Source organism: Dermacentor andersoni, chromosome 1 (assembly GCF_023375885.2).
Source record: "Dermacentor andersoni chromosome 1, qqDerAnde1_hic_scaffold, whole genome shotgun sequence".
NCBI classification, from domain to species: Eukaryota; Metazoa; Arthropoda; class Arachnida; order Ixodida; family Ixodidae; genus Dermacentor; species Dermacentor andersoni.
In genome coordinates, this window is record NC_092814.1 from 243234729 (window position 1) to 243261199 (window position 26471).

The window sequence follows — 26471 nt, forward strand, 5'->3', positions numbered from 1 at the left end:
AAATTTAGTCAGCAAACGTGCGGAAACTTTTCAGCTGTGAATAAATTTGAATAAGTGCAATTTTGGGTGCCTCAAGATAATTATTTCAGGCATTTCTGATATAAATTTAGCATTGCAAAAATATTTTATTCAATATCAGAAGATTCATATAATTACTTCAGGTGCCAATTAATCCTGACAGTTGAAAACATGGTTTTAAATCATTTCTTGCATTTTCAGCATTGCTAAAAACAATGTAGCAGCAGAAAAAATATCAGTATGAAAATTTCAGGGAGTTTCATTGTGTCCACAAATGTGAACTCGATGCATTCACTCTTATAAGTTCTTTAGATATGGAAGTATAAACGGCCGTTTTACAAGCAGTGCGTTTGGAAAATGCCCAGTCAATTGCAAAGTTTGCCTGATGTGAATCATTCTAAAAAAAAGTGTCCAACGATTATGATACTACCTAATGCAAAATTTGAGCGCAGCTTGATACATGTTTTAATTTCACAATATGTTGAGGCAAAGAATTTTAGACTGAAATCATTGCACCGACTGGCAGTGGGCCAGTGCCATCAGCACCTTCGTAGAGGGAGGGGCTATATAGGAACACTGGCATGATCAGCAGCATCAGAGCCAGCTGTGGAAGATGACGACCAGCTGTGGAAGAAGATGATGACCACGAACATGCAAGCAGTAGCATGAGCACGTTCACACGGTTACGCTGAAAACGCTGATCAGCCAGCTGTGGTAGTAGACAACAAACGCATGAGCAGTGGCAAAATTGCATTTGTGCGGTTACGCCGAAGGATGCCAATGCTCAACCCGTGAATGGCGCCCAAGAAGATAGTGAAAGACAAGAATCCATTACAAGACTACATACTGGTGCCACAATCAAAAACCCTGATGTCTATTTCTACTTTTCCATGTAGCATACTTTCTACGTATTAATCAATTTTGTAGGATGGGTCCTATAAGAAGTGTCCCAAGAAGTATGCAATATTTTAATCATTAGTTTCACGAGTACCTTTGGGGTGTTATTTTGGCATCTACAATTGTACACATAGTGCATGAAGGGTATAACTGAGATCCTATCGTAAAATGCTTTTGAGACATGATATTAACATGCACATCTTGTACATGCACTTTAATAGCTTTGTTGGATCATATTTATAACACGGACAATTTTTTTAGGCCATCATGACATTAGAATATAGAACTATGATACAGTTTGGAAGGCATTCTCATCATATTAAAAAAAATCCATGCTAACAATAGTAATAGCCGATAGGATTTAGCATCTATAGAAAAGCATGAGCCATGACAGATACTGTACAACGAGCTGTGGATTACTTTGACCCACCTTATATGTATATACATTTAATGTACTGTTAAATCTCAATAACGTAGGTGCTATAGCATATCCTGTTCCCATCAGTGTTGACACCCCCCACCGCCCTTCAGAGGTGGTGGAAATTGAACCTGATTGCACAGCAGCAACAAAGTGAACAACAAAGAAACTGTGCCCCAGTGTTAAGTAGAATGACACATACTAGTGTCACAATTTAATAAAGGTAATTACCTCAAACGTTAGAAAAAATGCGTTTTCCAGGTCGTCTCCATCATAGTCCAACAGGTTTTGCAGACCCCTGCATCCCATATGAAACAGAATGTGATCAATGCTTTATCGAGCTTTGCTGTATCTATTAAGCGATAAAAATACCGCCTACTTACTTGGCTAATGTAGGGGAGAGGTCTTGCAAATCCTTCAGTGTTGGTTTCCTGTGCAAGTGTAAGAGCTTGTCAATACAAACATAAGAAATATTTTTATTCAAATACTCTGAAATTACTTTCATTCCCCCACACCTATGCATGTTCTGAACACTACACACAGTAATTATCTCTTATTAATGGTTTGTATTGTGAAGCTGCAATAGCTGCCAAATTTCATCCCTGAAGCAGCTGCAGAGACTAACCATGCAGGCATTAGAGGTGCAAGAGCATTTCCATAAAAATGAAAAAACACTGATGATTAGAATATTAGAATATTCAGAGAACCTTTCGATACTGCAAAATGTGAAAGCACTTATGCTCCACAACTAGAGAATTTTCTAAAGTTATCATCATGCCATAGCATGTGCTTCAAAAGATGTGTCAAGCCATTCAACCAGGGATGTTGAATGTACCCTAAGCAAGCATTTAGGAAGGAAAAGGGCCACAAAAAAAGATAGCATCTTGTCAATTCCAAACCTGTAACAGCAGAAAACCTTGATGGCATAATTTTAAGTTGTTACGAGTTAGAACAATGTTTATAAGTACAATGACAAGCCTGCATCGCAGGCCAAGTGCAACTGTGGGTGCCACACCAAAAATTAGGGCGATGAACGATTCGTGTGACAGTAATGCGTTAGCATCAGTTTTTGCCCCATTTATCAATACCTTTAACTATACAGCACACAGAACACAAACACAACCACTCATGTTACCACCGGAGTGTGCAACACATGTCCAGACTTTCCCAGGAGCAAAACGTATCTGCTGACGGCTGAACACCAACTGTGCAAGGATGCATTCCAGTGCAAGGATGCATTCCAGTGCAAGGAGTATCCCGCCTCCATCAGGTGCCCCTCCTCTTCCACCTCTGTCAGTTTCCTCTTCACTCATCTCCCCTCTTTTGCGGAACAGAAGCCAACAGATGGGTTTTTGTTTGCATGACTGTTCAAATTCTGACACATTAAAAGCCTAATATAGGAGTGCAGTCATGTGCCCCGGAGTGCTGTAGCAGTCTGCTGTCTATCATTGAAACAATCCCTCACCCCAAAGTTCCTTGGCTATGGCAAATGCCACTGCACTGGCAAACACACCCTCGAGGACTTCTGAAGTAACAAAGGTCGTGGCGTAGGAGGGGTGCTGGGATTAGTTCCACCCGATTAGACGCCCAGCCCTGGTACTGCAGGATTGCGTGGGTGAGGCTCTGTTGGTTGAACATTGGAGGCCATGAGCACCAGTGCTACCATTAGTCAGGTTATGCTGCGGCAGACACAGGCTAATAAAGGGCTGCCCTTAACTCTATTGTTACTGCGAGAAAATGGTCATTTTTTATAGGTCTCAGAAAAAAATTATTTACCTCTACAAATAATATTCCAGCACACATTGCAGCATAGCATATCGTGCATAATGATATGCTCTTCCCAAAAAACATACATTGGCAAACAAAAAATTTATTAAGTAAAAAAAAAATTCTAAAATGCGGCATTTTTGCTGCCAGTTGATAAAAACAATAAAAAAACATGATACCTACAAAAACATTATTATCAAAGGAAATTCAGAATATACATTTGAAAGAAAATAACCAAGGAATATTGTCTGAAAAAAATAAATGCTCAGTACACCGCCATTCTTTAGATACAAAAAAGAAACTAAGACCAGTTCATCCCTCACGCCATGTGGCGAAACAGTTCCTGGATTTTGTGAAGCATAGGTGCACTATGGGCTTTTCCCACAGAACATCTGGTTTTTGTTCAACTTTGCGGTCCTCGTAACACATTTTGCAGTTCCGCCTTTTCACATCTTCTGAGGATGGCCTGATGAGAAGCCCAAGGAACGTACTTCATCAGTTCATCTAGAGTCATGCACCTCTAGGACCGATCGCTGTCAGCGTAGCTAGGCAACTACAAGATTATGCATCCAAGTATACCTGTTTGCATTTTTGCAGATTATCTTTATCACCTCTGCAGAGAAGAAGAGTATGAAAAAATCCCGTGGCGTTGTAAACTGCCTTGCGCTAATCTGTTGTGCCCAGCAGAGATGTGCTACGGGTGGCCTTCTTGGCGTGAATGGAAGTTTCTTTGCTGCCAATGGCAGCACAACATAACCAAGCGAAGTATGCACCCTGAAGATGATCAGTGGAGTTCTCAGGTCATGCAAAAAGATCAGCAGATAAGAGCATGCAAGGAAGGAGACCACTCAAGGCTGTAAAGGAAACTCGCCGGTGAACAGCTGCAGATGTCCCCTCACGCTCACTCAAAACATTGTCGCCGTCAGAGCTTGAATCTGCTTTGCTGTCATCTTCGGAATCATAACTCGAGTCCTCAACCCTAAATTGAAGTGCGAGTGCAGCACAGTTTCGAGCACGACGCTTTCCTCGCGACGAAGCCACATGGGACGACACCATTGGAGCAAATTTCATTTAACTGCGCAGTGACACCGGCAGCGCCCCTTGCCTGGATTTTACGAGAGAAGCAAAACAGACTCTTGGAAACTGGTTGAAAAGGCCAGGTCCACATGTTGGACATGTCGCGGACATTCAGAAATACACTTTGGCGGAATAAAACGACTCGTACTCCAAACTAAAGCTCACTAGTGAACAGCTGGCATCATTTTCGGTTAATTATCATCGCTCAGCACTGTTGGAGAGAAAAGCCAGCAATATAATTTAATTCTTGACTTGCTGGGAGTCATTTGATTACAAAATTTTGATGCTAGTGCAGCGTAATCGTGAGTGGCATGCTTTTTTCTCGAGCGTGGCAGAAAGTGACAGCCATGCCTCTTTTCGCTAGAACATATCCACATTAGTACGCAAATAGGACCGTCAAAAATTACAACATCGCTGGAGTGCGAAAATTTAAACTGATTCTGACAGTTCAGTGCCGGTACTAACAACTCGATGGCATTAAGTCGATAAGAAGCGGCTCTAACATGTTGGAATCGATGGTCCAAAGCATCAGTCACCAGTGATCAATTTGAATAGGCGTGGTAACGAAAGAGTTAAGCTCTTGGCGGTGCATAGCTACCGAACCCAGCACCATCCACAATGGACCTAGCAACGGATCACGGCCTACAGCAGCCTCCAGTATACCTGCTGACAACATTCCTTGGAAGGCATGTTCGGGGACATCAAAATTCGTACACTGGCTCTTCAGGAGGAACAATGTGCAGTGGCAGTCTCCTCAATCGATCAAGTTCGTCCCATTCCTGTATGTCAAATAGTAGCTCTAGCTGCACTTAGTGTCAGTGCTCAATGCATTACACATGGTGAACTCAGTGCAGAAACCCGACACTAGTGCCTGACAAGGTCCAACAGATGCTTGTGATCCATGAATGTCTTCACATGCTGACCCCACACATATTGCTGAAACTAGAGAATTGAGCCCACCAAACACCTCAGCCAGAACCTTCCTCTCCAACTGGCTGTAGATCTCCTTGGCTTCTGTCAGGCACTGCTACGCAAATGCCCCCCCCCCCCCCCCTCCCTCCCACAGGCTTCTCCACTACCAATTTCAACATGTGAGCCGGAACTGCACCATACCATATGGTGATGCATCATGTAACACTGCAACAATGGTGACATGACATCATAATAAACCAGGACATCTGCAAATATAAGCAGCCTTTCACTCAGTCCCACAACGCCAACAACAGTGCCATAAAGCATCTTTCTCGGGCAGTTAGTGCGGAGAATACAGCATAGACAACGAACTTAACAGTAACTTTAATAAAAATTAAGCCACAAATTCCGTAGCTTGTGCACATCCTTCAAGTCTGAGGCTCTAACAATTGCCTGTATTCTCTCAGGCGCTGGGTTAATATCTGTATCTATGGTGAAGCCCAAGTATTCTGCTCATTCTCCTCCAAATGTGGATTTCTTTGGCTTCAGCTTCAACCCAACTGCATGGAGCCTGTTGAGCACCTAATCTGAGCTCATGAGATGATCCTCTTGTGATCTCCCTTTGCCAGAATACAGTCAAAATAAACACCTACCTTGTTACATCCTTGCAACAGGTTTTCAATCTCTTGTTAGAAGAGTGCAAGTGCTAACACCACCATGAAAGGCAAGCAATTGCATTGAAACAACCTTCAGCAGCTTTAGAGCCCCATCACGTACTTCATCAAAGCAATGCATATGTCTTGATCTTGTCTGCCTTGTTCACGGCAAGCTTGAAATCGCCATTCATACCACATCTTTCTTGAATACTGGGATTAGCAACATTGCTCATGCCGAAATTCGCACTGGCCTTAAGAGTACTTTTACACTGCAGTATTTGAATTTCTTAGTCTTCTAAGCCCAGGAAAGTATTTGATACTGTACCTGGCTTAAAAAATCATGGCTTTGAGACCTTTCAAAGTACCAAGAACTTTGAAAATAAGTCAAGAAACTTGCTTGCCAAATCTACTGCATTGGTGCACATGCAGTGGCATTCTAAAGCTTTTGCCCAATTCCTTCCGAAAACCCAAGACTAACTCCTGACAATAAACACTATCAGCTCAGCTTCTGTTTTCTCAAAACTGCTTCCACCTATGCCTTGTAAACGACAGCTGCCCAGTGGCTGAAGTAGCCTCTCAGCTGCTATTGGACTTTGCAGGATGCAGCCCAGGGAAACGCTGCATAAATTTCACCTCATGAAAAAATGGCTCCTGTGTCCCCCTCTGCACAAACTGACTGGGCTTAGACAAGTACTGATGCACAAATGCAGATGCTGCGACCCCAAAGCATTCATGGCATCACCACAGTGACGGCGACATTTGAGGATCCCAGCTCCACAAACCACGGGCTGCCAACAACAGTTGTACTGGTTTCAATGTTGGTTTCATCATTGGAATCATAGTTGGAGATTGCATCTGCCACTAACATGGAACACTGAGCTCGTGCTGACAAATCAGTAAGGTTACTAGAACCAGGACCACAACCATGTTGCACGTTTTTGCTGTGCCTGTACACCAATGCTTACGAGCTACTAGCAGGCTCTTGCATAAACAAGCACTTTTCCCTGCCTAATGTTCTTCTTGCAAGGAACAAAATGCAGATTGTGAAATCTGTACAAGCCACTATGCCGCTTGCAGCCTTTTCACCATGCAAAAGGCTGCAAACATCATTCACTACTGCTGGACCAGTCACCTGCTCTACTCTCTTGATGGATGCCTCCATACTTGTGATGATCTGGGTAGGCCGTTACTTCAACTCCAGTTCCTCAACCAATTCCATCCTCATTGTGTTGTCCCAACTACTACAGAGAAAGCAGCCTCTAAAATCGTTCAGTTTCATACTGAATGTACACAGGTCCAACAGTCTGTGCAACATGGCTACGAAGTTCTTTACCCTCTCACTGTCCCTCTGCATCCGGCGCTAAAAGTGGCAAAGGTGGCAATGAGTAGGTTGGTTCTACACAGGGGCTCAGGAACACCATGCACTTCTTCCAGAAAGTTGTGAATGATGAATCCCGGCCTCAGCAGCCACATTTCGGTGGGGGTGAAATGCAGAAACACCCATGTACCGTCCATTGGGTGCACATTAAAGAACCCCGGGTGGTCAAAATTGATCTGGAGTCCCTCACTACGGCGTGCCTCATAATTAAATTGCAGTTTTGGCACATAAAACCCCAGACTTTAAATAATAATAATAATAATCTTGTGAAGGCACAGGAATTGCATGTGATAACACATTAAAGAAACACTATAAGATTTTTTTTTCCAATATTGTCTTTCTAGAAGCAAGGTCACTGCCCCCCCCCCCCCCCCCCCAATAATTTATAACATCAAATAATCAAGTTCACATATGGCCTCAATCTTCAATCAAATAGGATAACCTATAAATAATAAAAAAACTAATAAATTATATCTTAAAAAAAAAGAGAGATTCTAAAGAATAGACACCAACTGCTTGAGAAGCTTCTTGTAGAGAACCAGTGGGAAGGGCAGGGCTATGATGGTGAAGTTGTATATGGCCAGACCACAGACAATGCCAATCAGGTAGTACATGACATCTTCTTCAAAACTCTGCAAAAAGTTGCATAAGAAGGTGAGAACTAAAGTGTATCTTTAACAGGCAAAATACACACCCATATGCAATGTAGGCAAAGTCACATGATATCTTGAACTGCTTTTGTGAAAGACACAATGATAATATTGTCAGTTTTTGTTAGCAATGGTGTAGAGCCATTGCTACGGTATTTATTTGAATATAAGGTGATGTTTTTTCCTAGAATCCTTAGCCTCGAAGCCACACCCCACTTTATATGCGAGGCTGATAGATTAAGTTACTACTTCAATATGGCAGCAGCAGTGCTACACTTCCATCAATCCAGATTTTAGACAGCAGCTCAAACTTTACCAACTAATAAGCCTTGGCAGGTAAGGCAGCGCCATATTTTTGCACATATAACCTGCATCGAGAAATAGAAAAATTTAACAGTAAAGGTGAGGTGCAAGTTATATGCAAATTTCACCTTGAGGTGAGATTTCACGGCAATGCAAACTTCGCCTTGTAATGTGGATTCATAGCACAGAACTAAACACTGCCATAAAGCCGCACCATAAGGCAAAAATCACACTGCCATAAGTCACACCTCAAAGCTAAATTTGTATATAATCTGCACCAATTATTATGATTATTCCAGGGTCTTTCGATTATTTCTAATTTGAGGTGATCCCCACCAAGTCTGAATAATCTGTTGGCTACTCTATATGGCCTTATATTAGTGTGCATACTTAAGTTCTTTTTCTTGAGTCCCCCAACTGCACCCTCACCTTATATCGTGACCACCTTATATTAGAATTAATACGGTAATTTACACAGCAGCAGCAGCTTTGCCAATGAATTGAAATTGAAATTCAAGACTCAAATGGAAGTGCTCTTGCTCTTACATATAGGTGTATAATCAATGCCTGTGCAGATATACTGGTGCAGTGCAGACTACTTAACACAAAACAGCACATCCATTCTACTCTGGCTGTAAGATAAACCCAACAGAACAGATGTTCTATCTTGGTGCTGACCCCAATGCCTTCTGAACATCACATATAAAGTGCCTCATTAAAGCTTGTTATGAAACCTTGAAAACCTACAATCATGTGCATGTATAGTTATGTGCATTTACAGTATAGTCCACTGTTAAAGGGAATACATTCTTAGTATTCAGTCATCTATATTGCTGAGATATAGCGTATGCACTCTCCGACAAATATTTTTATGTATAAATGTACATCTGACAGATAATATCGGCAACTTCTTTCCGGTAAATTGTGATTGCATGTCCAGCTTATATATTGGCTTTATTACTGGTTAAGCACTACCTTTAATAGTGGGGTATATTGTACCTTCTCAACCTTTCTATGAAGCCCGTGAAACAAGAGGGTATAGCTGACTTCATTGATTTGTGTCAGGGTGATCCATGAGCTCGCAAATGCACAGCTATTCATGTCTGGCATTGGGCCCACGGCCGTTGAGGTAAGTTGGTGAATTCAACTAGTCAAACGAAGCACACAAGAACCAAGCAGAGGTAGTAATGCTCAAGAGGCAGGAGAGAAGTGAGCTCAACTCTTCCATTACAATGTCCATAACAATATGAATGTGCATGCTGGGGAACTACCCCGTTGCTTATCCAGAAGTGCTTTAGTGCCCTCTTAGTGAGAAGTGAATTTCGCATATTACAACAAAATCATATTTTTGTTTGCTTTTAAGGAAAAGTGGCATAGCTACAGTTCAGCAAGAGATCATGGGTGGGTAGAATTACACTGATGATAATGTATCACAAATAGTCAGGAGTCAGACTTTTAGACGTAAAATTGCAAATACAGTACAATTATGACCAAAGTACATATCTTTGTCTTCACCCATGTATGTAAACAAAGTTTCGAAACTTAGCGGGCATATTACCATGTAACTTATCGAAACTCGTGGCAATTATTTTTGCTGTGGTTGGCATGACAATTCACCAGGAAGCACTCAAGTAGGGCATGTTGCTGAACATGCATTATTGTTTCAAAAAAGCAGTTTAAAAAAATGCTATCCCCTATTTTCTTTAAACTCTCCCATACTAAATTGACTGACATGTGCTGGAATATGCAGAAAATATTGAAATATTCATGTGTTTACAGAGTTACAAAACCAAGACATTTGACAAAAAAGGGTGCTACTTCATAGAATAAAAAAAACTGAAGAAAGAAAAAAGAACTCGGGTGGTTTTAAGAGTGATTACAACTGCCAGAGATGATATTCACACTTTTCATCGACCATTCCTGCCTCTTTCTAGGCATCATCTGCAAGTGTCTAGTGCACCATGATGTTGCAATGGTTCACCCCCACAGCTCCCTAGCCTAGCATTGCATGCTCCCTAGCAAGCATGCAACAGCACACTACTCCATAGCTTTTGTCCAACTTTTGTGATTAATGTAAACGAAAATGCTGGGAGCTCTAAATTTCAAAACCTCTGTTCTATCAATCTGCCCTTCCCTAACCATCCTGGAACATTTACATGTCCCAAAAGTAAGAACAAAAACAAAAAGAAACATTGGCTGTAGGCATGCAATACAGGCAGTAGCAGTAATGTTACTTGGTTGGCTCGCTCATTGTATAAATTAGAAATCAGATAATTAATGCCCACTCTAAAGTCCCTGTAAAAAAAAATCAATAAAGGAAAAATCAGACATCCACCCGTTCGTAGCAATTGCTACAAAGGAAACCCATGCGAGTTCCTCGAAAGAAAAGCCTCAGAGTTGAAGGAAAATTCGTCCTGCTCCAGGACTCGAACCCGGGACCACCGCCTTTCCGGGGCAGCCGCTCTACCATCTGAGCTAACCAGGCGGCTAGCAGATGGCAGGGCGAAGTCGAATTTGTCGACAACACAAAGCGAAGGCAAGTGTTTGACGTAGTAGTTCTGTGGAAACCCACAAGGTGGAGATCTGGACCAGGATAAATTTTTCTTCAACTCTGAGGCTTTTCTTTCGAGGGATCCGAGACTTTTCTTTCGAGGAACCCATATGGGTTTCCTTTGTAGCAATTGCTATGAATGGGTGGATCTCTGATTTTCCCTTTATTAATTACTTCTTTCCACTTTGCGGGTTTCCGCAGAACTACTACGTCAAACACTTGCCTTTGCTTCATGTTGTCGACAAATTCGACTTCACCCTGCCATCTGCTAGCCGCCTGGTTAGCTCAGATGGTAGAGCGGCTGCCCCGGAAAGGCGGTGGTCCCGGGTTCGAGTCCCGGACCAGGACGAATTTTTCTTTAACTCTGAGGCTTTTCTTTCAAGGAACCCGTATGGGTTTCCTTTGTAGCAATTGCTACGAACGGGTGGATGTCTGATTTTCCCTTTATTAATTACTTCTCTCCACCTTGCGGGTTTCCGCAGAACTACTACATCAAAAAAACTAATTGTAGGGTATATTAGAGTCATGTTAGAAATTCAACAAAGACAAAATGGAACAAGCTGCATATAACCAACTGCCAGAATGTCTTGTTTCTAACTATTATTATACAGTCGAACTGATATAACGAGGTTGTACTTGCAGTGAAAAACTTTGATAAATCGAGAATTTCATTAATTCAAGGTTTTAGTTCCAGTAGTAAAAATAATTTCACAAATTCCCTGAACATTCCTGGTGGATAGTACCTTGTCAGTAATCACTTATAAACAAATTGCAAGGAGGTCAGGCCTTAATAATGTAGTTATGAGCACCATCGCACGCGATGGAGATCACGCTGAGAGCAGTGCATCGCGCTGCGGCATAAGCTTTGGATGCCATGGGTGACCGCACCAAGTGCCCACAGCCGTCATGAGATGGTGCACTCAAACGAAAAATAAAACTGCAAAGAGATATGGATATTTGTCCTGAGAAACAAAAATGTCACAGTTTCACCAGAAAATCGGAGCATTGATGGGATAGCAAAGAGACAACTACATGAAGTTTGTAGTTTTAATAATGATCGGTGCCACGTACGCTCAGGCAAAGATTTCACTTGATGACCAAGAACACTGTCGCAACGCAAGCGAATGCTTCACACCGTGCCTCGGAAACTTGAGATTACACGACCGCCAACACTAGACATGCGAGAACAACAAAATGCGCATCAAGGCACCAACTATTTCAGTTCGGCCTTTGCACTTGATGAAGATTACCTCCAAGATACGGTGTGTGGCCCACATATAGACAGCTATGCACAGCTACAGCAAAGGAAGAGGAGAGGCACACGCCAAGGGGAGAGGGTGGATAAATGCGCCTACGCCCCTCCCCCACCTCCTCTAGCGCATGCTTCATCACATTACGACATGCTCACGTCTTCCCCAACCTCCTTGCGCTGAAGGGATCGTCAGCTCTCATGCTTCTCCGAGCACTTTGAGCTGACGCTTGCCCCGCGGCCTCTGCAAGTTGTTACACAACAAATGGCGGAGTAGTGTTTCCTGTATACCGCATCCTGGCGTGCGCATTTCAACGTCGTTTCTGATGCTCGAACTTGTCATGTGGAAAGGCGCTTGCAAATAAGTTTTTCCTCGGCCGACATTCTTATAGCATTATGAAAAGGATAAAAACAAACATTTAGAGCTTTTTTCTGCTTGTATGTGTGCTGCCATTTAAAGGTTGACGCCAAGAAAGTGTAACAAAATAATTGGTCTTAACTTTATGAGACATAAAATTTAAAGCAAGCTGCCATGAAATACAATGGCTAATCGTATGGCTAACGCAAGTTTTCATGACACGTAGGCTCTCATGTCACGCAAGCTTTCATGGGTGCCACAGACCGACATCTCTGCAGAAAAAATTCAACAGAGACACTTAAGACTCCTTACATCTCTGCAGAAAAAATTCAACAGAGACACTTAAGACTCCTTACATGTGGGTATGCGAAAGCATTTAACATTTGTAGACCTCGGAATGCCATGAACGCACTCACGTTATACACTCATGACGTGGGGTCACCTCTACCCACTGGCTGCACATACCCAATGATGCACACACTAAGCACACCTTTTAGTCAGCCAGAGCCATAGAGCTGCCGTGTCGTCAGGGAACCATGCTCGTCTCGCAGCATGGAGCCCCAGGTTCACAGACCACACAGACCGAAATGTACCAAATTTTGACTAATAGAATTAAGAATAGAAATTACGATTTTGACGATAGGAATTTGTCGTCAATACAATAATTTTTTGATGTGTTTTTACTCTTTGTGCCGTCGGTCATTTTTGGTACCATTTTCTGGTCACACCAGCTATGCCAACCGATTTTCACGTAATGGGGCATGTAATGCTTTCGGATTAGAAAAGAAACAGCATGCCATGATGTATGACAAACATAACAGTATCACACACCTGAGTGTTGAACCATATACACCGGGACTCTGGGTACTCTGTGAACATTCCATACTTTGGATCCAAGATCTCCTTCAGCAGCAGGAGAAAGAACTCCTACGCAGGTGTTGAAAATAGAAAACAAAGAACCTTGTTTTCCAAAAAAAGAAAAAAAGCGTGCACATAGGCTAAGAAGCAAAATAAATACAAATAAGCATCGGCTAGCCAACAATGCAACTGCTCTACTCAGGGGTGGTGCCAGGATTTCTTGACTGGGGGGGGGGGGGGAGAGGCACCCACAACAAGTGAGTTCCTTCGGGGAGGAGGGGGGGGGGGGGGAGGCGGGGAACTTATGCAATGTGTTGTGACTCTTTTTGACCGGGCTGAAGGCCTTCTAAACACATCAGTGTGAATAAGCTATTCGGGCATCGCAGTAAGATATGAATTAAAATTTAGCTTATTTACACAGCAGTGCTTCTGCTAAGAAAATGAAAATATTTATAATACATGGTAAAGCACATACATAAAGAAACAGTATTAAATAAGCAAAAAAAAAAAATCAGGTAGTCAGCAGCAACAAAATAACATCAGTTTACTAATCACAATATAGCTTCAAATCAGTATATTTCCCAACAGGAGAGAGGACTAACACCTCCAAGCAATGTGCATATCAATTCCAACTTTTTTAAGGACGTGCTAGATTACAAAAAAAAAAAATATATTAACACACTTTTGTGGTGCCAGCTGGTGATTCTAAATGCTGGAAATGGGAAAAAGAATAACAAGAAAGTATATAGGAAAAGAATAGCAAAAACAAATAGAAGAGAGGAGAGAACTGCAAAAATAGAAATGTAATGCAAAGGGATAGAAAGTTGGGCAAGTTGGTACGGTAACATGGTAGCGCTCGTCCTGTCTGCTTCTAGTCTGTGTCCGTGTCACTTCATGCTATAATCCAAGATCATGAAAAAATAGAGCATGCAGTAGGCATTTCAGTCAGTGTCACATTTGGTCATGCAGTACAGCAGGTTTCACAAATGCAAATAACTGCTCTCCGACTATACACTGTTCACTACACAAGCTAGGCTACCGATGTGGCCTTGGACAGCACCCTATATGGAGTGTTTCAAGGCGATGACAGGGGCAGATGAATATTTCGTCACAACCACAGATGCCAATGCCTGCGCTGTGACAGTAGGAGGAAAAACACAGGCAGGATTTATTCAATGGTGAAGCAGGTATTCTGATACCGCTATAGGTATCGGTCCTACGCCCATGCCGCACAATTTTCCCACAAAAGCATCGCAAAGATACGATGGGGTATTATTATACCGGCATACTAGTGCAGACGTATATGCTGATTACTGTATGCAGCATCAAACATGTTGACAACACGCTGAAGATCTATCTTATTGGCAAGAGATCGCTAGACCACAAGCACAGCTAGGTCGCTCAGACAGTTATTTGTCATCTTGCTGCGAAGATAAGCCTTCAATCTTCGAAGGCATGAAAATGTGTGCTTGCAAGATGATGACAATGCCCGTATCATCACGGCGATAACACCTAGCTTGTACAATTCGTGGAAGGCTAGTTTACATTCTCCCAAGACAGTCATCAATTGCAGCAGTGTCTCTATATTGCACTTCCTTTCGGCTTCGATACGCTGAAGAAGTTTCGTTATCAGTTTGCACTCAACTTCAACGCTTTCGATGTCGCATGCATAGTGCTCGGCGAAAGGCTTGAGTAAGGAGATGTCCATAAAATTCTCGCTCCGTGGGTGGAGGGCACCGACTCCGCAAAGTACATCATTATTCTCCGTGAACCGCCTAGTCAGCTTCGCAATAAGGTGCTCCAAAGCGGGTAGAAAAGCTTTCGACTCTGAATGTTTCTTTTGAATCTGAAGACTCTTCTTCAACGAGCCATCCTTTGCTCAATACATACTGTTCTAAATGCAGTGAAAGGCACATAATTCTCTGCTTTTCTCTTTGGGACACCTCATTCTACTTAGGAACACTGCAGGTTTGCACCCAGACAGTGTCAAATGCGTTCTACGAATTTCTCATATCGGAGAACTCGTCAATGACTGTGTGTGCCATGACGCATGCCTGACTAATATTGCAGTCTCTACTTTGCAATAGGTCCGAAAGAACCTTAAGGCAGCTGAGTACCTTGGTACTCAGCTGCCTTAAGGTTCTTTTTCACATAGGGCTTATTTTTCACATAAATAAATAAATAAATGGAAGAGAAACGAGAAGTTCATTTGCTCAAGCAGACCCCTAACTTCCGTTGCCCGTCTGCTGTTAGTAGTGATGACTTCGGCGAGACATACAAGGATAACAGGAAAGCTTTTCATTGCCGCTGTGCAAGCCGCTATCTGGCAGGCCCATCTTGTATTGCTGGGACGCTGCAGATCTATCACTGGCAAAGATAACCTCTTCTGCACATCTACACATAGACAGTGAATTGCAGATCCACTCAGGAAAACATAGAGGCATTCTAAAAGGGAGAAAAAATCCCTCACCGGTTTTATCACCTTGCAGACTTCCACGATGACTAGATTGAGGTGGTGGTTCATGCAATGGACGTACACTGCCTGCGGCACTTCCTGCCTGAACAGTGCCTTGACGCCACTTGAGGTACCACTCATGACATTCGCATCATCGTATGTTTGAGCAATGCACAGCTGAGTATCTATGTCGCAACGATTCAACGTTTCCCTTATGTAGCCCAGGAGTGACTTTGCATCCATGTGCTCAGCGATGCAGAATCCAAGAAACCGCTCAAAGACAGCCCCACTTGCCTAGTACCTTGCTACAATTGATAATTGTTCCATCTTGCTTAGGTCCTTGGTTTCATCGACAATAAGTGCAAAGTACTTGGAGCTTTTCATCTCTTCCTTTATACTTGTCAATGTGATGTGGCTGAGAATTTCGAGGATCTGGTCTTGTATCGCATGAGGAACGTACTTCGCGTTCACTGCTTCACCATTCACTTTCTTTCCGACAACATCGTCATATTTGCCAAACAAGTTCGAGAGCTCAACGAAATTTCCCTTGTTTTCACTTGTGGCACTTTCATCGTGGCCTCTCTGAGCAATTCCTAAATGGCGGTGAATCGCAAAATATCTGCGACTCTTGCTATATAGAGGCAATTTTCCTCCACCTCCCTGGAGCACACGTCGTTGAAATGTGTTGCAACTTACTTCCTCTGTCCTTCCGATTTCATCTGCGTGTAGGAAACCCACGACGTCTGGCAAGACTTATGAGTGAGTGAGCTTTCGTGCTTTCTGAAACCAGCATCCTTTTCTAAGGTTATTTTCCAGTTACTGTATCCACCGTTGACAAATGCAGATTTCTCATTGGCACCAGTTGAAAACATCCTGCAAGGGTAGCAGAAAGCTGCGTCGGCCTGTGCGCTGTACTCCAAACAAGCAAATAGGTGGTGCCAGTCCGAGTGGAAGCTTCTGCTCAATTTTCCATACTTCTTAAATGGAAATCGGTTCAGTATTGGCTGTGTGGGTGACTCTGTCTTAAATTTCGAAATGTCCAACTGGCCTGCACGGTCGACATCCACATCCGAGGCGGTGAATTCGGTCGCGGAATCAGGTTCATCCCTTGCTGCACACGATGTGGGAAGCTTGTCGCACTCACTGTCTATTTGCACCGACAAGGACGGACAAGCATCGTTAGAAGTGACGCTGTTCACAATCTCTTCAAGCGGAATCAAAACGGAGCGCTGAGAAGGATTTTCTTGCTCATGGAGTGTCTCCGAATTTCCCATTGTTGAAGCAGAAGGCTCGGTGAGGACGCATTGTTGCTTGGCCTGCTTGCTTGCATTAAAAAAAAATCGGCAATGGACCTTTTCTGCGACATCCTAAGGCAACACAAAGTTCCTGTGGCGTCGACCACACGTTGAAGCCTCTTCCAGTGACGAGATGGGCTGGCATTTCCTCCTGCAACACGAGCACTGCTTGCGAGCGAGCAAACGAACTGGCTGAAGTGGTTGGTGCCACCACTGCAGTGAACTAGAAGGCTAGAAGGGGTCAGTGCAATGAGCGGAATGGCTGCGTTGCATCGCGAATGGTGCGCCCAGGGGCAATCATAGCTGTGACGCTGTCATCGCTCACTACTGAAGCTCCTTTTCCAACTCAATACGGTGAAGAGCATTTTTTAGACGTTTAGCAGAGGCAACCCACCCCATTCATCACCCGCCTATCCAGAAGTCAACGCAGCTTTGACGCCGACCGCTACGTGACGAAGACCTTCTACCTGAAAATGACAAGCTGAACTAATGGATGAAAGGGGCCCAAGTCGATGGCTACCGGAGAACAGCGCCGACCTTGGATTCCCAGGTTGCTATACGGTCACATATTTCATACCATCGAAGTCGGAGTTTGGCGGAACAGCGTGAAATCCTGGCGGGATATTGAGACTGATTCGATGTTTGTGATTGGCCGCGATACACTCATCAGATTCCCTAGTCTAGTAGCCTAAGGAAGACGAAGGGATAAAAAGCGGATACCTTTTGTTCAGAGAGGCAAATGTGTCCTGATGTGAACTCGGACACTTAATGTGCTCCTACATGGAGTGGGCTTCTGTACCTGGAGCCCGTATGCATAATGTAAATAAACCCTCTTAAAGTGAAGCTTTCTTTTCCTCTTCCTTCAACTTTCCCAGTGCTGCTGCTGCTGCTGTCTGGCACACTGCATCGGGGGGTGGTTCAGAACGCGTGTATACATAACAATAGCGCGGCAGAGAACGCGATGCGAGAAACTCGCTTGGACTTTGCACCGCGTCGAATGTGCACATACCCTCTGGAGCTCCCTGGGCATTGCCACATTAGCCTTTTGACAGCTGTAATTATCCGTGACCCCCGCAATAGCATTGCAGAAACTGCAGCACTTACATATCTACTAACGTGCAAGCCCAGAGGCTAGCTAGACAGAATGGTAGAGAGGAGGGGGGAGAGGAAGCAGAGATAGGGTAGAACAAACGCAGTCGCTAAGCGAGTGAATAACAGCCTTGCCACTCTTCGCTCGCAGTTCCCATTCAACGGGAAGGGAGGGGGGGGGGAAAGAAAAGATGACATGAGAAGGCAATGAAACGCTACTACTATAGACACGACAACGGTTGTGGGGAAACAGGATAAATTCAAGTTCAAGGTACGGCAAGATACGTCCCTGCTATTTCTGAAAAATAAACACCCTGCCATGTAGACTGGACAACTTACTCAGGGCATGCAGAAAAAGAGTCGCATTAATTAAAGCACACCGCAGGGTCTAGGTGACACCACAGAAGCGTTGGCACGTCAAATAAACACTTCTGTGCCCGCCGCAATAGCTTTACAGCTATGTCACTGCTTGAGGTCGCGGATTTGATCCCGACCACGGCAGCCACCATTTCGACGGGGGTGGAACAAAAAAAAACCATAATTCAATTAAAGTTTAATACTTCTGCCACGATGCGATGTGCCATGTGAGGCAATGACAATACTCAACCCTCAGACGTTATAAAATTAGGCGCACAACTATGCCTCACGCAAACACCGCTCCCTGTGTGTTCTGTGTACTGCGCAGACAAACGGCAGGGGTGCACGCGAGGTAACGTTTAACGTCAACTCAGCACTTTCGCGTTGGACTGAACATTGAAGAAATGAAACATTCGCCATCAACATCACCGCTAATTATTGTCAATCAAAGCAAACAGCGAAGAAAGCTTTATGTACATCGATGCCCACAGTGCGTGAGATCTGCATAATTTTTCATTATTTCCTATTACCAGAAGTACTCGTCGATGGGCTTGATGGATTCCTGACCGAAATGCCACTTCGAGCCGCAACACTCCCAAATGCATCAGCATTCGGCGCGCGTCTTTATTGACAGGCAATTAGGTTCGTAGAGTGGATGGCTGACTAAGTCGTGGCGTCCTGCAAGGGTGGGTGGCTTACCAGGTCTTCTTGAGAGTATGCAGTGTTGTCCCAACGGTTTTCTGTGAGAAAAGCTGCGGCTTAGAAGGGTCATGACATCTCAACTTGTTTGACCCCACTTGCGATTTTGTGGCCGAGGCTATTACATCAGAGGCACAAACTTCCCGGTTCACGCAAGCAGACCGAACAACGAAGAAATGTAGCCCATTTTTAAATCTATTTAGAATCGTTGAAACCATTTTTATCTCATTGCGGCAGTTCGTCCTGTATTTCAGGCACCTATTCTATCACAAGCGCGAGGGTAATTGCTTGCGATCATAAATTTTCTATAATAAATTGCTATGCTTAAACAAGACCATCCTTTGTAAGCGGCGCTGCTCTCATACATCTGCCTCCAAATTATAAGACGTCAAAATTAACATTTTGTTTCGTACCGCCTACCTTGGATCAGCTTTTCAGCACTCTTTGGGGTGGAGCAAAGGGGGGCCGCCCCCCCCTTGCACAGCCCCTGGCTCTACTGCAAGAATTTTTAAAAAAGGGTTTAGTAGAAACAGAGACAAAATCAAACGAAATTTTGCAAGGCGATAGTCTGAAGAGAAAAGCTAATACCCTCCCCCAAACCAGAGGCTCTCTCCCATTGCCTCGACCAGTGCCTGCAAGCAATATTCCTCCAGTCTTTTTCCATATTGGAATTTAGGACCCACATAGTATTTACTTTAAAGCAATGCTTTCTTTGCCTATTCTCCCCCACTTTTCGGGTGATGGCTGCTGTCTTGCGAAGCAGACACAAGGCCATTACACATTTATGACTAACACAGTATCAACATGTTGTGTGCTGCATGGGAAACCAGAGGCATGAAGTGGAGAAATCGGCAACAACAGCAAAAACCAAACCAAAGCAAATCAGCAGCAGAGTGTGGAGATGAATTAAAACGCTTGAAACTGAGATGTGGTGATCCTATCGTTCAATGTCCGGGTCTTGCACTCACTCGCCCAACATCGAAGCTGCCCATTCGATCCCTAAAATGGACATCCTCACACTGTCAGGGACATGCGAGTACGGTTTCATGCCCTATTGCTGTTCCATGCCCTAAGTATTTCAATGAAAGCATAAGTGTGCTAGGTGCGCTGGCCATGGCAACTTACAAGAACGAGAGTGCTACGCATCTCATAGGTGGCACAATTAAGTTGTCATGACCACTTGACACAAAGGCCAAGTGCATCCTCGCAGATAGTGTGGGAAACACATGTTGCATGAGTGAAACGTAGGGACACCGATGTCACATTGGCTGCCGTTCACATCAGTCCGTTGGCAATAAAAAAGCAAGTTAAAGACTTCCTTGTACTGCACTTCAGTACACGTTTGGGGCAATAATCCCTGAATATTAAAAAAAACATCAAAGAAAACTTTGCTTAACACTGATTCTAACATATGCCTGCGATCTGCTAAAGCTCTCACTTTCCTTCTGGTACACTTCCTGCCGTAGTTTTGCTTGTTCTGCATTTCACAGGGACCACTGGTTGTTTGCATTGCATGCACAGCACTTGATCAGTGCATGTGTCAGAAGGAGCTTTCTGTTTAAGTTAATTGGTGAAGCATGCTAATATTGAACAATACAGTGGAGCTTACTTCATTCGAACACCAAGGGGGCCAAAAAATTATTCAAATAAAGTTGACTTTGAACAAAAGAAAGTCACGTTGCTTTACTTTAATAAAGCTTCCTCAGTTTAGAAACAGTGCAATGTGCTACCAGGTGCAATATTTTCCATAATTTTAATATGACCACCTCAATGTTCAATTAGCAGATAAACATAAGCCAAATTTGCAAATTTATCATGTGTATGCATTGCTGCATGCTTAAAACTGTCTTTAAGACATTTCGTGTGCACTGTGCACTTAGTTAATCTAAATTTGCCTTTTGCAAAAGCCATCCTTAAAAAAGACATTCCCATATTGCCCATCTTTATTTCCCTATAAAAATAAAGGAATGGCTAAGACTTCACAAATTGAATTTTAAGTGTAATACTCTTCTTTATTCTCCTGAGAAAAATAAGTCTTATACCCTCTTAACAATATAACAGCTTTTTTTTCTTTTTTCTTCTTTTTTGCCAACACCTTTTATGACACATAATTTTGTCGTACAACGAAGTTCAGGTGGTGCTTGCACTGATGAAAAATTTTTTCTCGGGAAATATTTTACAAAATGACTTTTTTTGTTATACAGAAGCACCTTGAATTTTTCAAAAGAAATCGAAGCTGGTCGAGCACCAAGGTTGGGACGGTTGGTATGGAATTACCCTATTCGATTCAATTCACTCCTGTCACTATTCTATTCCTATTCGATTCTGTTGCAAAAATTACTTGCACACCCCAAGATATAAGACTTATAAACTGTGAAACTGCAAAAAGAAATGAGCAAGTGAAGATAATAAAAAAAATTTCAAACTAAAAATAAGAAGTTTTACTTAACACACACATAAAATTTCAAAGCATATAACAGCGTACACAAAGAGTTAATTAGCAAAAAGACTGTGCCAGGTACTTGCGCACCTAGTGTCCGTCGTACTAAAGGGACAAATAACGAAGAAAGCATCCTTACATTGGTTAAGGGGAGACACGGGTCTTCTGGCCCAAAAAATCGACTTTTTGTAACAATTTTTTTCGCAATCTAGACGTCCTAGAGAAGCTATTGCTGCAATAATAACGTGTTCTGATGAGTACTTATTTTGTTATTGCACTCTAAAGTCAGCTTCATCATCACTTTCGTTCGCAAACGCCCCTCGAAAAGAGGCGAATTCAATGCCTTCGTCTACGCCAACCGTTACCCACAGCGCGGCCATTTTGGAATCATTCGAAAGTTGGATTCTTCTACATTCCGTTTTTAGCAGGAAAAGGGCACCAAGTCTGGCTACTATGAAGGTACACGCTTTCGAAAAAAGGGGAATACTCGCATGGCATTGGCGCCTTTGTACCACGTGGGGTAAATCCTGATTTCTGATTGGACGACCGGGAGTTTCGTTCTCCGACAATGCGAGACGCCATGTTAGACGTGGTTTGCACGCAGTCTAGTGCGCCGTAGCAACGCGACGATGGCTGGCGGTCGACGGAACTTCGTGACGGCTCATGCTTTCGGGAAAAAACGCAAGCGACGTTCTCGGATGCGCAAGTGGCGTCGGATGAATCGGCAGTGACGGCAACCAGCACAGCGACATGCGCTAGCGAGCGAATGGCAGCTACCGAAGCTACCGCCACGCATGCGATGCCTGCGGCCAGCAACACGTTGCAACTTTGAGGTGGTCCCGTAGCGCTCATCATCCATTTCGTGACAGAGCGTTGGTAGCGAAGAGTCCGAGTCAGGCGTCGGTGAGAATAACAAAAGGGACTTTATACACTATATACAGGTCATTATACAGGACAAGATCGGATCGGTACGGGGACCGAGAGCTAACAGCAAACGCAACTGTTCCCGCACGGCAACGTCCGGCGAGACTCCAACGCGTAACACATCGCACTCCACTCGAGAGCGGCACTCGGCTCACAGTGGTTCAGTGGATCCGGTTCTCCAGGCGGCGGCGTTGGGGCTTATAAAGCCCCGAGAAACGATTGTCACTCAAACGGCCTAATACAAAGCCAGCACTCGGCGGTCGTCCGAGAGGTCCAACCAGCGACCGCGCTGGCCACCCGCTTCAAGTTTGCCGCGCGGTGACCTCCAGGGGAAAGGAAATACGGCGCCGGGCTGTCTAGCACTTTGCTGCACGTTTGGACATTTCGCTCGCCGATGCCCCTCCACAGGACACCGCTGCCTGGCGACGCAGCATCTTGACTCGTCAAGGGAGCGTTAGGGCGCGGTGCCTTTCAGCGCAGCCCCGGGTTTGTCCAAAGGGCGTTCGCAGGATAAATTCTGCATCTTGTAGATTCGGAATCCGGGCTAGTTGTACGGGCACAACAGCATCCCCGCCATCAGATAAGGCGCCAGGAAGACGAGCTGCCTCCACGTGGCTCGGATGCCGGGCGCACACGTTCGTCAGGCTCGTCCAAGTTCACGTCCAGTGTCCAGACGCCAGGTAACTTCACGTGCCCAGGTCCCACTCGCCGGGACAGGAGCTCTGCTCACAGCGTTGTCGCCAAGGCACCTCAACCAGCTCCGCTCGGGTTGTTCCGGTGCCCTTGCTTCTCGCCACTGGTCATGGTTGGTCGTTCTGCAGCTTGCAAAACCGACCGGCAAAAGGCAACACCCCACACGAGCAAGTGCCCTCTGTCTCCCGTCAAACACCAGACAAGGCCATAATCCAAATCAACCTAACTAAATTGCTATTCCCCTTTTTGCTCCCGCTGCAACAAGAGGCAGCTGTATGATCTGGTACACAAGGTTCAAACAACCATTTTTCCAATTAACAACACACCAAAATACCAGGAACAATTAATAACCAGCAATAATAATGAAAAATAGTATAGTCCCCTTGAAATCACTTGGACCGAAAACATACTACTGAGGAAGCAAATGAGGTCATTCATTTTTTTCGCCAATCTGCCTGCGAACATGACATGTTGTCGCGAAGCAAAAGAAAGTAAGTAACAAGCAGGTCACTGAAAGAAGCGAGGCCTACAATGCGACTTAGAGCATCTGCGTTCGCGTTCAACCTTCCCTTTTTATAACGGACGAGGCTGTGCTGCTGGAGGGTCATGCTCCATCTCAGCAAACGGCCGCTTTTAGACGACATGCTACTTAACCAAGTTAGAGGGCAATGGTCCGTTTCCACAACAAACTTAGAACCGGAGACATAACAAGCCAGCTTCTGAGCGGCCCACACAACGCAGGCGCACTCTTTCTCAGAGGTACTGTATGCCTCTTCTCTACAACTTAGTTCGCGACTTAAATACAAAATTGGTCGTTCATGACCACTAGCGTCTTCTTGGCATAGCACTGCTCCCATGCCGTGATCACTCGCGTCACATTGAATGATGAAACCTTTTGAAAAGTCTGGTGCCATCAGAACCGGCTTATGGCTCAATGCTCGCTTCAGCTTTTGGAACGCATTTTCTTTCGAGTCCCACGTCACCTTAACGGGCTCCGACTTCCGAAGCGCGTCGGTTAGCGGGCTGGCAAGGTCAGAGTAGTCTCTCACATAGTGTTGGTAATATCCAGCTAAACCTAAAAAGGCCCTTAAATCCGTCTTCGTGGTTGGCCGGGGATAGTTCACAATAGCGGCTACCTTGATGTCGGAAGGTCCACGCCAGCTGCACCCCACCACATGGCCCAAATAAGTCACTTCACCACAACCTAGGTGACATTTAGCTGGTTTCACAGTAAGGCCTGCCTCTTTCAACCTGCTCAACACGACTTGCAAGTGCTCCAGATGTGACTTCCAAGTGTCCGAAAATATGGCAACATCATCGAGGTACGGCAATGCGAACTCGCCTAAACCATGAAGCACTCTGTCCATCAGGCTAGAGAAACAATATGGCGCGTTTTTGAGGCCGAAGCTCAACATGAGTGGGCTGAATGTTCCAAGCGGGGAAACGAAGGCGGCGCAGCAGCTAGCCCGTTTCGTAAGGGCTACTTGCCAACAGCCTCGCATGAGGTCCAGGGTAGATCTTTATTTTGACTTCGACACCGTCTCTACCCTTTCTTCCAGGTTCGGTATCGGATATGTCTGATCTCGGGTTATCGCATTCAGACGCCGATAATCGACGCATGGCCTCGGATCTTTTCCTGGAGCCTGGACTAGTATCAAGGGCAATGTGTAGTCGCTCTCACTTGGTGCTATAACCCCCCCAGTCACGCATGCGCTGAATCTCCTCAGCCATGATTTTTTTCTGCACGGGTGAACAACGGTACGGTTTACTGCGGATCGGTTGCTTAGATGCTAACTCGATGTTGTGCTCTAGGACCGTGGTCCTTCCGGGATGGTTAAAAAAAACCTCCCTAAACTCTGAAACGATTCCCGTTAAATCCTCCTTTTGGGCAGCACTTAGACGCGCGTCCAACGTCAGCTGTTCCAGCATTAGCTCTAAACCACATAACTTCATATCAGCCGTCGTCAGGATTTCGGCCCCTTCCTCATTGGCTATTGAACAGTCTTCCTGTTACTCGCGAATCAGAGTTTCCCTTTGAACTGCAGCGAGCTCCTGCCAGCTGGTGGAAACCGGAGCGAGTGTGGAGCCCGCGCCGCCTAACTGCGGCGTCGTATCCATATCGTGGCTAGCACTGCACGTGTCACTCCCAGTCACTTCCAGGACATGCTCACCCAGGCCAGCCTCCGAGCTCTGCCTCCCCCGTGCCTGCTCGCACCTCAAGTTACCTTGATCGGTCCATGCGCCACACCACTGTTAGCTCACTGACGCAAAGTCAAGTTCCCTCGACAGCTGGCACGCTATGGATCACGTGAGGGCCATGTACGCCACGTCGGCAAAGAATGATTTGCCCTGATCCTCAGCAGCTGCTCCGAGCTATTTGAGAAGAAGTAGAGAAAGTGCTCTGGGAGGGCGGCAGACACAGTGGCTTCTGTGTTAAGTTTCCCAAACTCTCCTTCAATGATAACCGTTGCGATCGGTAAACAGACACTCTCCTCCTTGGCCACTTGCCGTATCCAAGCGCACTCTCCCGTAAAATCACTCGAGGAGATGAAAGACGGGTGGACAACGTCCATAGTTGCTGCAGAGTCCCGAAGTGCTCGGCACTTCTTGCCGTTTACCTTAATTTCCTGCATATATGGCTCCAATAGCCGTATGTTTTTGTGAGTTTCCTGTATTGTTGCAAAAGCAATTTTCTCTTGGCAGTTCGCAGCAATGTGCCCCTGCTTTTTGCAATTGTAGCAGGTAAACGGTTTCTGTTTTTCAAAAGAACATGTCGTATCGTTTCACTGCTTGGGACCATCGTTATCATTCTGAGATGCATTCTGTCCTTCCCTTACAGTTTCTTTGGTAAGGGACTCGTCTTCCCGAAACTTGCGACGCGTGATTTGCTTCTGTTCGTTGGGCTTCCTGGAAAACCCATCTCTCCTATCTGCTTTTTCTACGCGCACTGCATTGCTGTGCAAGCAGCGGCGGGTGTAATATTCTTCCGCTAACTCTGCTGCCTTGTTTAGCTTAACCTCCTTTAGCCTATCTTGCAGCCAGAGCCTGACATCCTCATCAATGCAACGGTAGAACTGCTCCAATGCAATGCATTCGACGATTTTGTCGCGGTCATCGTAAACCTCTTTGCCCTTCAACCATTCCACCAGGTCGGCTTTTAGGCGAAACGCGAAGTCAATATTCGACTCCCTGCCCTTTTTTGCATACTGGAACCTCTGCGGGAGAGCTTCGGGCAACAATTTGTACTTCCGCAGTAGCGCTTCCTTCACATCCCTGTAGCTCTCAAACGCCTCTTTCGATAAGCAAGTTATTACGTCCGATGCCTCCCCAGGAAGCAAGGCTAACAGATTCTGTGCCCAGAGGGATCGCTCAATGTCATTCCATTCGCACACATGCTCAAATTTCACGAGGTATTTGGCCATATCCT

The 26471-nt window shown here is 44.7% G+C and overlaps 1 protein-coding gene across 4 annotated transcripts in view; it reads right to left on the reverse strand.

Annotated features, from left to right (window-relative positions):
* Nucleotides 1-26471, reverse strand: part of Herc4 (HECT and RLD domain containing E3 ubiquitin ligase 4) — a 281533-nt gene that overhangs the window by 70750 nt on the left and 184312 nt on the right. For all 4 annotated transcript variants that reach the window (XM_055063579.2, XM_050196063.3, XM_055063577.2 and 1 more), the window contains 4 exons: nucleotides 13066-13161; nucleotides 7637-7755; nucleotides 1717-1764; nucleotides 1565-1631 (listed from right to left, as the gene is read on the reverse strand). In XM_055063579.2, the coding sequence (XP_054919554.1) occupies nucleotides 1565-1631; nucleotides 1717-1764; nucleotides 7637-7755; nucleotides 13066-13161 (330 nt within the window). The remainder of the gene's footprint in view (nucleotides 1-1564; nucleotides 1632-1716; nucleotides 1765-7636; nucleotides 7756-13065; nucleotides 13162-26471) is intronic.